Raw genomic sequence first — 16,906 nt, 5'->3', positions numbered from 1 at the left:
CATACGACGTCATTTGGTTTAAGTAGGGGGTCGTTCTGAACCGGGTAATTGGTCGGGTATGGGGTTGCGGGTAAGGTGATTGAATCTTAGCCGCTGGATTGATTTAATCCAACGTCCTCGATGGAAAGTGACCAAAAGACGTCGTTTGGATTGCCCCTGAGCTGGACTGGATTGGGGCGGGTATTGGGCTGGGTTGGGGATGGTTTTGGGGCTGGTTTAATTTAGTTTTAAGAAATGGCCCAAAGACCGTGGTTTTCTTATCTTCTTTCTATTTTTTTCTATTTCTTTTATTTCCTAATTATTAAAACTAAAACTCTAAAATTACATTACAAAAATCAAATTAACTTACAAAAATACTAATTAACTTCTACTAACAATTAACACACACAATTAAATACCAATTAAAAATAAAATTACACAATCTGGACATTAAATGCTAAAAATGTGACGTACATTATTTTTATGATTTTTTGTTCTTGTAAAACAAACTTAATTGCTCCTAATTGTAGAATTAAATTCTAAATGCAAAATGGGACATATTTCTGTATTTTTTTTATTAATTTAACAAATAAACATGTACGAACAAAATACAAATAATTATCGAAAATGCCACGAAAATTCTTAAAATTGCACACAAAGGAAAATTATTTTATTTTGAATTTTCGGGAGTATTACTCATATAGGGAAAAAATCACGTGCTTACAGCTGCCCCTCTTTGTCCGAAAACACGAAGAGTTTTCGTGCAAAGATAAAGTGAGCACTTTTTTGCCCATCCGAGTACTCCGTGTAAAGCATTTTTGAAAACGATTTAACCGAACCTTTGCTTCAAAGGTTTCCTACATATCCCTGGCTAGAAGGGAATCAGGTTAATGTAGTTCGGGAAGTTTTGGTAGCTAGGACTACCACGAGACTGCAATGTTACTGCTGTTGCATGCTGTTATTACTATTTGCCGACCACCTTATTACACCATGCTGAAAGAAAACAAGAAGCTAGACTGAACTATAGTCTATGAATTACAAAATCTTATCTAGATCTTCAGTCGTGCTCTTGTATCTCTTGTTGCTCTGAGGTCTTGGTGACTTCTCGGGTATATCTTTACTTCTGATTTGTCTTGTATTCTCCCTTGACTGCCGATCTCGAACTGCATATGTCCTTCTTGGGAGCTTCGCATCATTTTTCCCATCGAATCTTGAACTTCCTTCCTCTGTTGGGGATTTTTGTTGTTTCCCGCTGGGGATTTCAGTTGTATTCTTCTCTGCAGTTTCTTTACTTCTGGCTCGACGTGGGGTCTTCCTTCTAATTTATGTTGGGTTTTCTTGTTGTAACCCTCTGCTTTACTGACTTCCAACCTCCATGTATTCCTATGCTATATGGGCGGGCTCCCAACCTCTTCAATAACATTGAAAAATGAACCGCCATTCCTTTCTTCAAGCTGGCGAGATTTCAACAACAACTTCGAAAAATAAATCGCCATTCTATTCTTCAGGGGGGATCCTGACCTCGACAACAACTTCGAAAAGTAAACCGCCATTCTGTTCTTCAGGCTGGCAAGATTTCAACAACTTCGAAAATAAATTGCCATTCTATTCTTTAGGGGGGGCTCCTAACCTCAACAACAACTTCGAAAAATAAATCGCCATTCTGTTCTTCATGGGGGGCTCCTGACCTCGACAACAACTTTGAAAAATAAACCGCCATTCCGTTCTTCAGGCTGGCGAAATTTCAACAACAACTTCGAAAATAAACTGCCATTCTATTCTTCAGGGGGGGCTCCTGAGCTCAACAACAACTTCGAAAAAATAAATCGCCATTCTGTTCTTCAGAGGGGGCTCCTGACCTCGACAACAACTTCGAAAAATAAATCGCCATTCTGTTCTTCAGGAGGTCTCCTGACTTCAACAACAACTTAAAAATAATTTAGCCTCCATTCTCCAGGCGGGCTCCTGACTTCAACAACAACTTAAAAGCCTCCATTCTCCAGGCGGACTCCTGACTTCAACAACAACTTAAAAATAATTCAGCCTCTATTCTCCAGGTGGGCTCCTGACTCCTTTAACTTGAATCATCTTCTTTCAACTGCTTCCCTCAAAACTGGTATCTTATTCCTCCGAAAACTGCTGGGGATAATGTGTCATTTTCCCACTTCAAAGGCTACTTCCTTTAAAGCTGGCGCCTTCCTTCCACTGGAATCACTTCCCTCCGACTGGTGTTTTCACTTCTCTAAAACCCGACAGGGATAATACTGCTGGGGAATTATCTTCCCTCTTTAAGACTAGTTACTTCCTCCTTTCAATAATGGTGGGGATGGCACTGATTCGAATACCACTACCCTTAAAACCCTGGTTATCTTGATTCATCAATTGCTTTCTTTAAACTTGTATTGCCTTCTCCCGTAAACTGCTGGGGATTCCGCTTCCTTCAAAACATGTGTTATCTGCCATCTTCCCCTAGTGGCTATCTGATTTCAAGAAAATCTTCGCCAAGAGAGAAGATTTTATGCCTCGGTTTGATAATCTTCTTTGTGGCCATGTATTCCCGTTGTCAATAACATTTCCTTTCCCTGCTTCAAGTCAAAGAAAAAATTGTTAGTTTAAAAAGTGGTGAGTGGTCGTGCCACTCCTGCTGGGGATGGTTCTTTCCTTTTTCCTTTCCCTGCTTTGTGCTTTGTCACAAAACTTGTTGGGGATCATATTATTCGCTGAGGATGATGTTCCGGCTGGGGATGGTTTTTCTTTTCTCTTCCTTCCCCGCTCTGTGTTGTCCGACTATTGCAGAACTTGGTTGAGAATCTGTTGGAGCTGTTCCTCGCAAATCTTTTGGGCGTCTTCATGGCCTTTTAACCGTTGCCTTTCCGTTTTTCTCCAACTTCCCCTGGAAATTTGGTTCTCTTGGGATCTAGACCCATTCATTATTTGGTCTTGCGACCAACTTATTTTTGCTTTGTCGCCTTATATTTAGCCTGTCCTATTTGCATTTTTTCTTTGCACCATTTTGGCCACTGGTAGAAAGCTCTGAAAATCCTTCTCAAAAGCAAATTGCTGGAGAGGTAAAGTCTTTAGACCAAGAAATGAAAAAATGATGATTTCAAAAAATAGAAAAAGAAGTCTTTCTGAACAAATGCTGGGGGAAAAGGAAAGAAAAGAACTTATCTGAATGATATAACCGATTCCAACGATCATGGCGCGCATTCCGGATTAATCAACCCAGTCTATTTGTATCAATCAACCCTTCAGACGACCTCATGTGGCTAAGGATAAATAGGCACTCAACTCTTTGCCAAATGCGGCTCCTTTCCGCCAATCTTGTCTTGTCGCCTCATAACGCCCTTTGAGGAGTTTTCACTAATAAGACTCTCTCATTTCTCTCAACTCGCGTCATCTTATGGTGCCTGTGAAGGTTTTCATCGATAAGACTCTATCGTTTTATTTCTCTCATCTTTCGTCGCCTTATGGTGTCTATGAAGGTTTTCAACGATAAGACTCTCTCATTTTATTTTATTTTTCAGCTGGGGATTGGAGTGCTGCCGATATGACTCTCTCTGCTGGGGATTCTTTTCGGTTATCAATTCATTTCTAGTTTATGATCCTCTTCTCTGCTGGGGATCAGAGTGTTATGCATGACTTGGCACTACTCGGATACTGATCGGAAGGTCTTTTTTGGACATCAATATGGGTTTTTCGTGTATGGCTAAAGAAAAAGAGGTATCAAGAGTTCAAAATAATTTTGATGGGTAAACAGTACAACTCTTGGAATCACACTTTCTTTCCAAAATTACAAACACAAACTTCTGCCCCAGTTTTTCTTGCTTGGATTTTTAATGCGCTATGTTACATTACGCACACTATGTTACACTATGACCGAGCCGTGAGGCGCCTACGTATCCTTCTTTGAGAAATCAGGTCAAACGTAGTTCCCAATTCCTTTATTTCTCTTGTGACTTTCTTTTGTCTTTATTATCATTATTTTATCTTCTCTTTTTCTTTCATTTTAATTACTGATTCCAAAAGAGGGGTATAAAAGAATAAATAAGGCTCAAAAGGGGAAGCAAAGGTTAAAGTGTTTGGATAGGAGAAAGAATTGCCTCCGTCATTTCATTCTCCGATAAATGTCAAGTACAAACAAACAACGATTACAATTAAAAGAAATTATACATAATATCTCTTAACTGCGTCAGAATTGATAGCCATGTCGACGCATTTCCCTTCGATATCTGTTAAACATAAAGCGCCATTGGATAACACTCTGGTTACGATGAATGGCCCTTGCCAATTCGGGGCGAACTTGCCCTTTGCCTCAGCCTGATGTGGGAGGATGCGTTTCAACACTTGCTGGCCCACTTCAAACTTCCGGGGACACACCTTTTTGTTGTATGCTCTTTCCATTCTCTTTTGATATAACTGGCCATGACACACAGCTGCCAATCTCTTTTCATCGATCAAGTTCAACTGCTCCAACCGGGCTTTGACCCACTCGTCATCATTAATCTCAGCCTCAGCGACAATCCGAAGGGATGGAATTTCAACTTCCGCCGGTATTACTGCTTCAGTTCCATATACCAACAAATAAGGAGTTGTACCTACTGAAGTCCAAACATTAGTGCGATAACCCAACAATGCAAATGGTAATTTCTCATGCCATTGTCTGGACCCTTCTATCATCTTCCTCAGTATCTTCTTTATGTTTTTGTTGGCTGCCTCAACTGCTCCATTTGCCTTGGGACGATACGGGGTGGAATTGCGGTGTGCAATCTTAAACTGTTGACATACCTCTTTCATCAAATTGTTGTTAAGATTAGCACCATTATCCGTGATGATCACTTTTGGGACCCCAAATCTACAGATGATATAGGAGTGAACAAAATCCACCACTACCTTCTTGGTTACCGACTTGAATGTTTTAGCTTCAACCCACTTAGTGAAATAGTCGATGGTCACCAGAATGAACCTATGAGCGTTGGAAGCTGCCGGCTCAATAGGTCCAATGACATCCATGCCCCACGCAACAAATGGCCAGGGTGCTGACATTGTATGTAATTCTGTCGGCGGAGAATGAATCAAATCTCCGTGTATCTGACAGTGATGACATTTTCGCACGAAATTGATACAATCACGCTCCATAGTGAGCCAATAGTACCCTGCTCGAAGAATCTTCTTCGCCAATACATATCCGCTCATATGTGGCCCACAAACTCCGGCATGTACCTCTGTCATAACTGTCGTGGCTTGCCTAGCATCTATGCATCTCAGCAATCCCAAATCTGGGGTTCTTTTGTACAGCACTCCTCCGCTAAGGAAAAATCCATTAGCCAATCACCGAATGGCTCTCTTTTGATCTCTGGTGGCCTACTCCGGGTATATCCCCATCCTGAGGTACTCCTTGACATCATAAAACCATGGCTCGCCATCCATTTCTTCTTCTATCATGTTGCAATAAACATGCTGATCACGAACCTGGATATGCAACGGGTCAACATGAATTTTGTCTGGGTAATGCAACATTGATGCTAAAGTGGCCAAAGCATCGGCAATCTCATTGTGAACTCTTGGGATGTGTCTGAACTCCACTGATCGGAATCGCTTGCTCAGATCGTGCAAGCATTGTCGATATGGTATGAGCTTCAAATCCCGTGTTTCCCATTCACCCTGAATTTGATGCACCAGGAGGTCCGAGTCCCCCAAGACCAAGACGTCCTAGACATCCATGTCTGCAGCTAGTCGCAGGCCCAAAATGCATGCCTCATACTCAGCCATGTTGTTGGTACAATAGAAACGCAGCTGAGCCGTAACAGGATAATGACGTCTTATTTCAGAAATAAGTACCGCTCCTATTCCAACTCCCTTCGCATTTGCGGCTCCATCAAAGAAGAGCTTCCAACCCGGTTCCTCAGGTAATTCCAACCCACCTATATGCATCACTTCTTCATCAGGAAAATACGTCTTCAACAGCTCGTATTCTTCATCAACAGGATTCTCAGCCAAGTGATCGGCCAGTGCTTGGGCTTTCATGGCCGTCCTTATCACATAGACGATGTCAAACTCCGTGAGTAATATTTGCCATTTCGCTAACCTCCCTGTGGGCATAGGCTTCTGGAAAATATACCTTAGTGGATCCAAGCGTGAAATGAGATAAGTAGTATATGATGACAGATAATGCTTCAATTTCTGGGCTACCCAAGTCAGGGCGCAACATGTCTTCTCGAGCTGAGTGTACTTAACCTCATATACTGTAAACTTCTTGCTGAGATAATAGATGGATTGCTCCTTCCTTCCCGTAATGTCGTGTTGTCCCAGTATGCAGCCAAACGAATTCTCCAGGACCGTTAGATAAAGAATTAACGGTCTCCCCGACTCAGGTGGAACCAACACAGGTGGATTTGATAAATATCCCTTGATTTGGTCAAATGCTTCTTGACATTCTATCGTCCATTCTACTGCAGCATCTTTCTTCAGTAGCCAAAAAATGGGCTCACAGGTTGCTGTGAGCTGTGCAATAAACCTGCTGATATAGTTCAACCTTCCTAACAGACTCATTACTTCTGTCTTTTTCTTCGGCGGTGGCAAATTTTGGATAGATTTGATCTTCAACGGGTCTAGTTCAATACCTCACCGACTGACGATGAATCCCAACAGCTTTCCAGATGGAACACCAAAGGCACATTTAGCTGGGTTGAGCTTAATATCATACCTTCGAAGTCTTTGAAAAAACTTCCTTAGGTCTGCTACGTGGTCTTCCTGACGCTTGGACTTTATGATCACATCGTCCACGTACACCTCAATTTCTTTGTGGATCATATCATGAAACACAACAGTCATTGCTCTCATGTACGTTGACCCAGCATTCTTCAAACCAAATGGCATTACCCGGTAGCAATAAGTCCCCCATGGCGTAATGAATGTCGTCTTTTCCGCATCTTCTTCATCCATCAAAATCTGATGATACCCGGCATAACAATCTACAAAAGATCATATCTCACGCCCGGCACAATTGTCGATCAAGATATGGATGTTGGGTAAAGGAAAGTTGTCCTTTAGACTTACCCTGTTCAGATTGCGGTAATCGACACACACCCTGATCTTCCCATCTTTCTTCGGCACTGGCACCACATTAGCCAACCAATCAGGATATCGAGTGACCCGAATAACCTTTGCTTGTAGCTGCTTGGTTACTTCTTCTTTAATCTTCACACACATGTCTGTTTTGAACTTCCTCAATTTCTGCTTGACGGGAGGGCATACCGGGTCAGTGGGAAATTTTTGAACCACTAAATCCGTGCTTACCCCCGGCATGTCATCGTACAACCATGCGAAAACATCTTTGAACTCAATAAGTATTTTGATTAGTTCTTCCCTAATATCTGGTGCGATATGGATGCTTATTTTAGTTTCACTGATATCGTCTGCATCCGCTAAATTGATGGCTTCTGTGTCATTTAAGTTGGGCTTGGATTTTTCTTCAAACTGGTTTAACTCTCTATTTATCTCTTCGAAGGCTTCATCCTCATCGTATTCCGATTCATTACCATAATCGACCTCTTGTATAGTTAGTTCGGAATCAGATTAATCTTTTAGACTAGGTTGAATATCCGTTGTGCATGCCATGTCATTATAACCAGTATGAAAAGAACTGTTCAGAAAGAGAAAGAAGAAAACAGAATTAAAACAAAAACAAAAATAAAGAGAGAAAGATTTTTACTTTATTAAACTGCGGGATAACAGAGTTTCACACTTTGGCAGAATAAAATAAAACAAAAAACTAGATTACAACTCTGAATAATCCCAAAACACAAGAAAGAAAATCCAAAGCCTACTACCAAGACTCCCTCCGGGTAGGAAGAGGAGTGGATGTCCAATTGTTGACCTTGGCCTTAGGCCCCACAAACTGTTTGTCTGCCTTACTGGAACCCTCTCCAACTTCTATTATGTTGACATCAGCGAACATCCTTTCAAAGCCCTCATTCAAATCTCCATCTGGCCAGATCAGGGGTCCGAGAACTTCCGGTACTGGTAACTTTCTGCGCCCTGCTCTGACAAATGATTTGGATAGGTGTGGGATTGGCTTAGGAAGGACCCAGACTCCTTTCTTCAACTCGCGGGCCCGTTTTACATCCGCTACGGTAGGCTTGAATCCTAGCCCAAAAGTATCCAGGTTCTTGGGCAAAGAAACTGGCTGGACCATTCCCTGCAGATCAATCCCCAAACCTTTTCCTGGTACAAACCCGTTGTTCAACATCTCTAAGGCTATCATGAAAGTCGCAGCTGCGATTCTGGGAAGTGGAAGGCCCCCACCCTCAGGAATTTTGTCTACTGAGACTATATCAAAAACCTGATAAACCCATGGGCCCTTGTCATCATCGGTTTTTATAAAGGGCACAATGGCATCACTGACGGCATGTGTACCGTCATCCCCGTGTACCACGATCTCTTGTCTATCCCATTCAAATTTGACCATCTGATGCAGTGTAGAAGGCACAGCTTTGGCTGCGTGGATCCAGGGTCGTCCCAACAGAAGATTATACGACATCGCCACATCTATCACTTGAAATTCCATGGTGAACTCAACCGGACCAATGGTCAATTCTAGTATAATATCACCCACTGTGTCAGTCCCTCCCCCATCAAAACCTCAGACGCAGACGTTGTTCTTGTGAATCCTATCATCATCCACCTTTAGTTTGTTCAGAGTGGCCAAAGGACAAATATTGGCACTTGACCCATTATCGATCAGTACTCGAGTGACCACCGAGTCTTCGCATTTCACCGTCAGGTAGAGTGCCCTATTGTGTACTGTACCCTCTACCAGCAACTCATCGTCAGAGAATGTCACTCGGTTTACCTCGAAGATTCTGTGCGCTATTTTCTCCAAATGGTTCACAGAGAGATTGTCCGGAACGTGGGCTTCGTTTAGAATCTTCATTAATACCCGACAATGATCGCTTGAATGGATCAACAAGGATAGCAACGAAATCTGGGTCGGGGTCTTCCTCAATTGCTCTATAATTGAGTAGTCCTGCGCCTTCATCTTCTTCAAAAACTCCTCTGCTTCTTCTTCCGTCACTGGCTTCTTTATTGTTATAGGATTGGTCCTTCTCAATTCTGCGGGAACAAAATACCTTCCCGAATGAGTTAACCCTTGGGCCTCGCATATTTCTTCCATAACCTCCTTCCCCTTATGCATCACTGTCACTTGACTGTAGCTCCATGGCACAACTTTCTCACTTGTTATCGGCAACTGCATTACTGGCCTGATAACAACTGGTTCTACGCGGGCCCCCTTCACTACCAACACTGGTATACTTGACACTCCCTACAACACTACCCTGACTGACTCTGGCTTCTTCGCAGCAACAGACGAACCTTTCCCCACTACCACAAATGGCTTGTCATCTACCTTTCCCAACTGTACCACTGCCTTTCCACTGGTCGATTTTTCGTTTGGGCTAGCACGAATCATCATTACCGTTTGTGAGGGCTTTTTGGGTTTCCCTCCTTTGTACACTAGTTCGATCATGTGGGCCTCATGGTGCACCGGTAACGGGTTTTCATTGATGTTGGGTGTCTCTGGTGCCTGAACCTCGATCCTATTTGTGTCAATAAGCTCTTGTACATCGATCTTCAACTTCCAACACTTCTCAGTATCATGCTCGGGAGCCCCCGAACAATATTCACAGCTTACTGAGTGCTCTAGATTTCTGGGAAGGGGATTTGGCAATTTGAGTTCAATAGGACTTAATAGGCCTATCTGCCTCAACTTGTGGAACATGGTAGTATAGGTTTCTCCCAACGGAGTGAATGTTCTCGACCTCTGCATCCTTACGTTCCTGAAAGCCTGATTTCCGCGGAAGCTTGGCCCTGAAGGATTCCTATAGGCCCTTGGTGGTGGATATGTGCTTTGCAGAGGTGGGTATGTGTTTTGTGGAGGTGGATATGTATTCTGGGGAAACGGCGTATGCCATTGCGGGCGAGCCGAAGGCTGGGTGTATGTTTGAGCATGATGGACGGTGAAATGTGGTCTTGTGGTGGATAATAGGGTTGTGGAGGGTTATATGGAGTGTGTGTATAGTTTGGGTAATGGGGTCTGGGTTGGTAGCGAGGGAAAGGACCTCTGGATTTGGACCAAGTACCTGCTTCGACTATTGCGACCTCCTCTCTCTTTTTTTTCCCGAGCGCACCCCCCGCGCCGCTTTGGATAGCCTGAGTTGTGGCCTTGATTGCCGAATAACTCATTATCTTGTTGGACCTGAGTCCCTCTTCAACCATGCTGCCCATTTTTACTACTTCATTAAAAGATTTACCAACTGACGTCACCAGGTGACCAAAGTAAGTTGGCTCCAAAGTTTGTAAGAAGTAGTCTACTATTTCACCTTCTCTCATTTGCGGATCGACTCTCGCTGCTTGTTCCCTCCAACGGAATCCGAATTCCCTGAAGCTCTCTCCAGGATTTTTCTAAAGTTTTAACAGTGTGAGACAGTCAGGAACGATCTCAAGGTTATACTGGAAGTGACCTGCAAATGCTTGTGCTAGATCGTCCCAGGTATACCACCTACTAGGATCTTGCCTCGTGTACCATTCGAGTGCGGACCCGCTTAAACTTTGACCAAAATAAGCTATCAGGAGCTCATCCTTTCCACCTGTCCCTCTCATCTTACTACAGAAACCTTGTAGATGTGCCATGGGATCACCATATCCCTCATATAGATCAAATTTTGGCATATTAAAACCTGCCGGCAATTGAACATCGGGGAAAGGACACTGATCTTTGTAGGCCACACTAACTTGGCTGCCCAACCCATGCATACTCCTGAAGGACTGCTCCAGGCTTTTCACTTTACGAAGCACTTCGTCCTGCTCTGGCTTCTTAGCCAGCCTCTCAGTTTCTGCCAGGAGTTGGAAGTAAGGGGTGTAAGTGTATGGGTCGGGTGCTTTAAAGATTGGTTCAGGGGGATAATACTGGTCATCGTGAGCCTGAAACAACGGCTCGCTGGATGATCTTTGCAGTGTGGCTGGTGGAGGTGCCCCGAAGACAGGGACAGTTGGCGGAGGAGGGTTTTGTTTGGGTGGTGGAGCTTGGGGAATATAGGAAGTTTCCCCTTGATAGTATTGGGCAATGGGGAAGCTCGTTGATGGACTAGTGGGAGGGTGTTCCGGAGTCCGAGCCGGTAAGAGGGTAGGAATAGGGGGGAGGGTTGGTGACGTTTGTCCCCTTGCCCAGGCTAGGTGCATCCCCGCTATCTCTTGTCTCAACCTGTCTACCTTCTCTTTCATCATTTACATCTTTGTCTTTTCCTCCTCAACACTTTTGTCCGAACCAGACATACTTTTCAGAATGGGCCCTTTAGATCTTGTGTGGTAATGGTACTCTGCCAGAACGTTCTAACAAGCTAATTGTTTCGAAACTTCTGGAAACAACAAACTTGTTAGCATTAGAGCTTAACACATATTGCAATTTGACGTTGGGAATGCAATATTCCTAAGTAGTATAACCATTTCTATCATGTCTTTACTTCGACCGCATGCATCATTCCGGCTTACTTTCTTTACCTCTCTTTTTATGTCCCTTTTTCCTTTCTTTTACTCACTTTGTTTCTTCTCTTTTTTTTTTCTTTTTAGGGGTGGTCGAATCTTATGTGGATTACCTACGTATCATGTCCCCGCATGAATCAGACCGGGCGTAGTTCTGCCACATAACTGTGAAAGCAAATTTTGGGAATTTTCCATTTTCTTTACTGAAACATTATAATACAAAATAAACATTCTTTTTTTTTGGAAAGAACAAACCTAAGGTAAAACCAATAAAAAAACTAACATGTTTTGATGAAAAGAGAATATACAGACAAACAACAGACTCTAAAAACAAAAACACTGACTCGAACTATAAATACATTAAGGCTCCAAAAGTTGGTGCCCACGAGGCATCGTTCGGCCTTGCTGCAGGCTTAGGTGCGAGATCCCTTTCAAGTTGCTCCAGATCGTACATTGTCCGCTTGACGAAAATCATTAATGCTGACATGAAGGTAGTGCGGGTCATGTCTTCACACTCTCGACATTTCCTGGTGATAGCACTAGCAATAGTCAGAATCTTGTTTCTGGTTTGACATTTCTCTAGGTGTAGGCGTTCTATCTGATCCCCTCTAACCTTCAAAACCCGAGAATCATGCAGATGTTGTTTCCGTAACTGCTGTATTTCACCTTCCATTGAGGCCATCAGATTACAACAATGTTTACTCTCGGTTTCAAAAGCCTTGGCTTGTTTAGCCGCCTTGCTCTCTAGGGTGGCCACATTCCTTTTTAGACCGACAATGGTCTTTTCATAATCTTTCCTTGCCTGCTGTAGGTACTGTGTGCGCTCTTTCGTTCTCTTTGCCCATTGTACCTGGAGTTGTGCTAGGGTACCCTCAGACCTCTTCAAATCATCCCGGCATTCACCGATTTCCTTCTTTAGTCCGTAAATCAATCTTTCATCCGACCGACTCCTTTGCTGATTGTCAGCATTTATCCTCATTTGTCGGATCTGAGCCTTGAGAGCCTCATTTGCTTGGGCCAACCTGTTCTTCTCTCCCTCATCGGCAACAACTTGCACCTTGTTCTCAAATTTCAGATCTTTGAGCTGTCGTTTTAGCTTGCTTACTTCGGCCCGGTATTCGCGCTCTTTGGTCAACCAGTCACACGGTTCTTGTGACACCTCAACGAACTCTTGAATGTGAGGTTTTTTGGTCGGCCTTTCGTGCTCAAGTTCTCTCATGTACCAAGCAAGGTATCCTGGCGCCACTTCGCCTTTGGCTTGATCCTGCACACAAGTATCTGCTGTTAAATATTGGCATTCACTCCAGATCTGACGAACTCTTGCTTCAGGGAATTGTCCATCAGGGCTAATCTCAATTACTTGAGCACTAAGATCTTCTTCCTGAGGCACTGTTTGGCATCTCCCGAGCTGTCTCAAAACCCGATATGGTGCGTAAGGCTGAATGCTCTTGAGCCCCATCAGTAGAAAGTGGGCCCTAGATGCCGGCATATGGATGACCTCATCCACGGGCAACCATCCTAGTGTCCATTGTATTTGGCTGGCGGTGAGGGTTCGAAAGAATAATGTCCATGCTGTAACTCCCTCGGGTAGACTGGCCCCCTGGATTCTTGTGTAGAACTCTCCTATGCAAGTTTTCTTCGAGGAACCATAACTCAAAAGCTGGGAACGATGGCAGAGATACTCAGTCATCCATATTTGTAGCAACAAATTACACCCCTCAAAGAAACTCCCTCTGGCTTTGCAGGCCGTGAGAGCTCTAAAGATATCAGATACTATCATAGGCGCAAGAGTGCTTTTGTCTTGAATGAGCAAAGTACTGACGACCCCGGCTATTTTCAGATCAATGTTTCCGTCTTTCCTTGGGAATACCAAAAGGCCCAAAAAGGTTACCATAAAAGCCACCCGTCTATGCTCGTCCCACTTCTGACGGTTACCCTTGCTGCATAACTTGTTGTCCGGGTTGTTGAATTCCCCGACATGACCGTATCCGTCGTATATGAAGTGCGGATTACAAAAACCTGCGGCCAAATCTGGGTTGTGGACCGTCCTAGGTATTTTTAATGAATCTAAGAACCGATGCACAGTGACAGCTCTTGGAGCAACCAGGTATTTTTGCCTCAACGGAACTTCAGCATTTCCGATGTATCCGGCTATTTCCTCCAAAGTCGGGGTGAGTTCGAAATCGGAGAAGTGGAAGACACTGTGCGCCGGGTCCCAGTAGGTAACCAAAGCTCTTATGATATCCCCCGAGGCTGGATTTCCAATAAACCCGTAAGACCTTTTAGATATTTCTTGACCTCTTCTTGCCCTTCACCACCTAAATCATCCCACCATAGCCGCAACTTGAAAGGGATTTTAGTCATTATTGAAAAAGGTTCATTTTGCATCGTGCTCATCCTGCACATTTATTAAGAAATAAAATAGTTGACTATATTTTTTTTTTAAAATTTTTTACAGATTAAAAAGAAGATCCGATTTCGTACACGGCTTTTCAGCACTTCGGGAACGAAGATTTTAAAGGTGGGTGAGTCAACCGGTCAAAAAATCCAAAATGCCTAAAAGTGGTCGTTTATGCAAAGTCACCCTTCCGATGCCCCTTTCGGGAATATTCGGCTATTTTTGCCGAAAACAGCGTCACCCGACTTATTTATGTTGACAATTAAAATTTGACATTTTTTGGCTATTTTTGTATAATGGGAGGTTGGACCCGATGAGAGTTGCCTACGTATCTCACATCCGGTGAGAATCAAACCGGCGTAGTTCGGGCTGATAAAACAAACTTCTTTTGAAAACAAGACTCTTTTTTATTGGCAAATAAAAATATTTTTCATAAACAAAAACTCTTTTTTTTCGTTTTTCTCAAAAATTCGACAGAGTTTCGACGCTATTCGGATATTGATGATTTTTCCCAAACAGGTGATTAACTCTCTTTAACCCTTACACTGCTATTTCTCTTTCCTCAAAAGCCGGTCTGCATGCAAATCCGAAACAAATAAATGCACAAGTAGAAGCAAGTTGGATGCATCAGGATGGTCTTTTGTCATTTTGGTACATCTGTCCTAGACAGACCCAACCCCTGTGTTGAGCCTCCAAAATCAAATGCACATGATGAAAAGAAATGTTAATACTAGGGATCCGGCATGAAGCTGAGTTATTCTAGGTTCATAACCTGGGTATTTGTTCTAGACTGTGTACCCGAGCGGTCAACTCAAGTTGAGGAGGGGGCTACGTACCGGGGACCCGCGGGATCGTCCGGATTTGTAACTTGTCTGGCCTCTTTCTTATTTCAAGGTATGACACTAATAGAATAGGGAGTCTTGACCAGCAAGCTCCTCCTCGGAGGTAAGAAGAGAAGGGTTTCGGCACAGTTTATATACAGTTCAGATAATTTCAAAGCGGTAAAAACATCATTTAGCACATTGGGCCTAACATGTAACAAAAAATCAGATAAAGCCAAATATAACAATTTATCTAAGCTCGAATTCTGAACCCTGAACCAGATATTCTGGGTTAAGGTCCTCAGCAGAGTCGCCAGAACTGTCACACCTCGTTTTTCGCCTACAACCCCCGCTAAGGGGCGTAAAGGGGAGTTTTTCCAATCAAAGGACAATCGAAACGGGATTTATTTATTTATTTTAGAGTCGCCACTTGGGAGATTTATGGTGTCCTAAGTCACCGGTTGAATCCTGAATCGAGGAAAGAATGACTCTGTTTAACAATCTGCGCACCAGAAATCCGGATAAGGAATTCTGTTAACCCGGGAGAAGGTGTTAGGCATTCCCGAGTTTCGTGGTTCTATCACGGTCGCTCAACTGTCATATTCGGCTTATTTATTTGATTTTTAATACATGTTGAATCTATGTGCAAATTTTAACTGTGTACCGCTTTTATTATTATTATTTTTTACCGAGAATTGCAACATCGTGAAAATACATCTCGAACCACATCACATCAATGCACCCGTGGTTATTGACACATTTCAACTCTGTTGAGATTTGGATTTTGGGTCACATAAATGTGCACCCGAGTTTAAGAAGATAACATTATTAAATATGCGTCTAAAGCGACTAGCGTATCATTATTTTTGGGTAGGGCCGTGAAATTTTGCTAAACGGTCCATCCCGAAGTCTAAGTAATTTTACCAACACGTATAGAGGGCCCCGCAGCTTGTGTACTTTTGTTTGTCGAGGCTCGTCTCATTCATTATTTTTAAAAGGAATTTGCAACATCATGGAAATGCATCTCGAACCATGTCACAATCAATGTACCCGTGATTAGCGACACATTTCGACTTCGTTGAGATTTGGATTTGGGTCACATAAATGTGCACCCGAATTTAAGAATATAACATTATTATATACACGCCTAAAGCGACTAGCGTATCATTATTTTGGGTAGGGCCGTGAAATTGGCTAAACGGTCCATCCCTAAGTCTAAGTATTTTAAAACAAATATTTATTGAGGGCCCCGTAATTTTGTATTTTTTATTCGCCGAGGCTCATCTCATTTTTTATTCAAGGATATCCTAAAGCGACTATGATTTCCTATTTATTGGTCTCTAAGAATAAAGAAAAATCCTAATCAATTAGTATTAAAAAAAAGTTCGGGCTTCAAATTCAAATCTGGGTCCAAACAAAAGGAAATACCTTCTAGTTTGAACCCGCTACCTAACTTAATATCCGCCGCCTGCCGTTGTAAATATTAACAAACGAACTACCATTTCGATCCAGTTCAACTTTAGCTTTATTATATGAATTGGATTATTGGAGTTAATCTATGTGGAATACAAAGCCATTTTTTAAAATGCTCTTTTTACGGTTTGTTGAAAAATGCATCAATGCTTAAAACTGACATCAAGCTAACATTAATCACTAACATTAGAGGACTAACATTAGTTACTAAACATTATTTACATCGCTATTTAAAATGATGTTATATACTCAAGTGAACTCGCGATTTCAGAATTAGAACTATTAAACCAAACATGTTGATTTCCATAAACTATTTGAACCTGTTCTGTGACATGAACTTTTTGAAACTGTTTCACGACTACTGAACAAAAGAATTAAATACAGTATATTTCATAACTAGTAATCACCAACTAAGATTAATTACAATTGATGTTCCATGTTTGTAGAAATAGATTCAATCAGTCCAATTTATGCATTTCAAAATCATTCCAATACATACTATGAAATATCAAGTGAACTACTGCTTATACATCAAATTAAACACAAAGAAATAGTTATTTTCAGAAATCCATTCCAACAACTCTTTACTTCCTTTCCTTTAAATTTGAGAGCTGTAGAACATGTACCTGGATAACGGAAATACAAGAAGATGAAGGAGGAGTCAGCAGCAGTAATAACACAGCAACACAACAGC

General features: G+C 42.4%; 1 protein-coding gene across 1 annotated transcript; it reads right to left on the bottom strand.

The window, feature by feature from the left end:
* Positions 1-11,869: 11,869 nt before the first annotated feature.
* On the bottom strand, positions 11,870-12,739 carry LOC138880737 (golgin IMH1-like). The gene has a single exon (XM_070160910.1). The coding sequence runs from the start codon at positions 12,737-12,739 to the stop codon at positions 11,870-11,872; it is 870 nt and encodes a 289-aa protein (XP_070017011.1).
* Positions 12,740-16,906: the final 4,167 nt, after the last annotated feature.

This window comes from Nicotiana sylvestris, chromosome 11 (genome assembly GCF_000393655.2).
Source record: "Nicotiana sylvestris chromosome 11, ASM39365v2, whole genome shotgun sequence".
Lineage (NCBI taxonomy): Eukaryota > Viridiplantae > Streptophyta > Magnoliopsida > Solanales > Solanaceae > Nicotiana > Nicotiana sylvestris.
The sequence above is the reverse complement of the archived record's forward strand: the minus strand, read 5'-3'. Positions and strand labels throughout refer to the sequence as shown.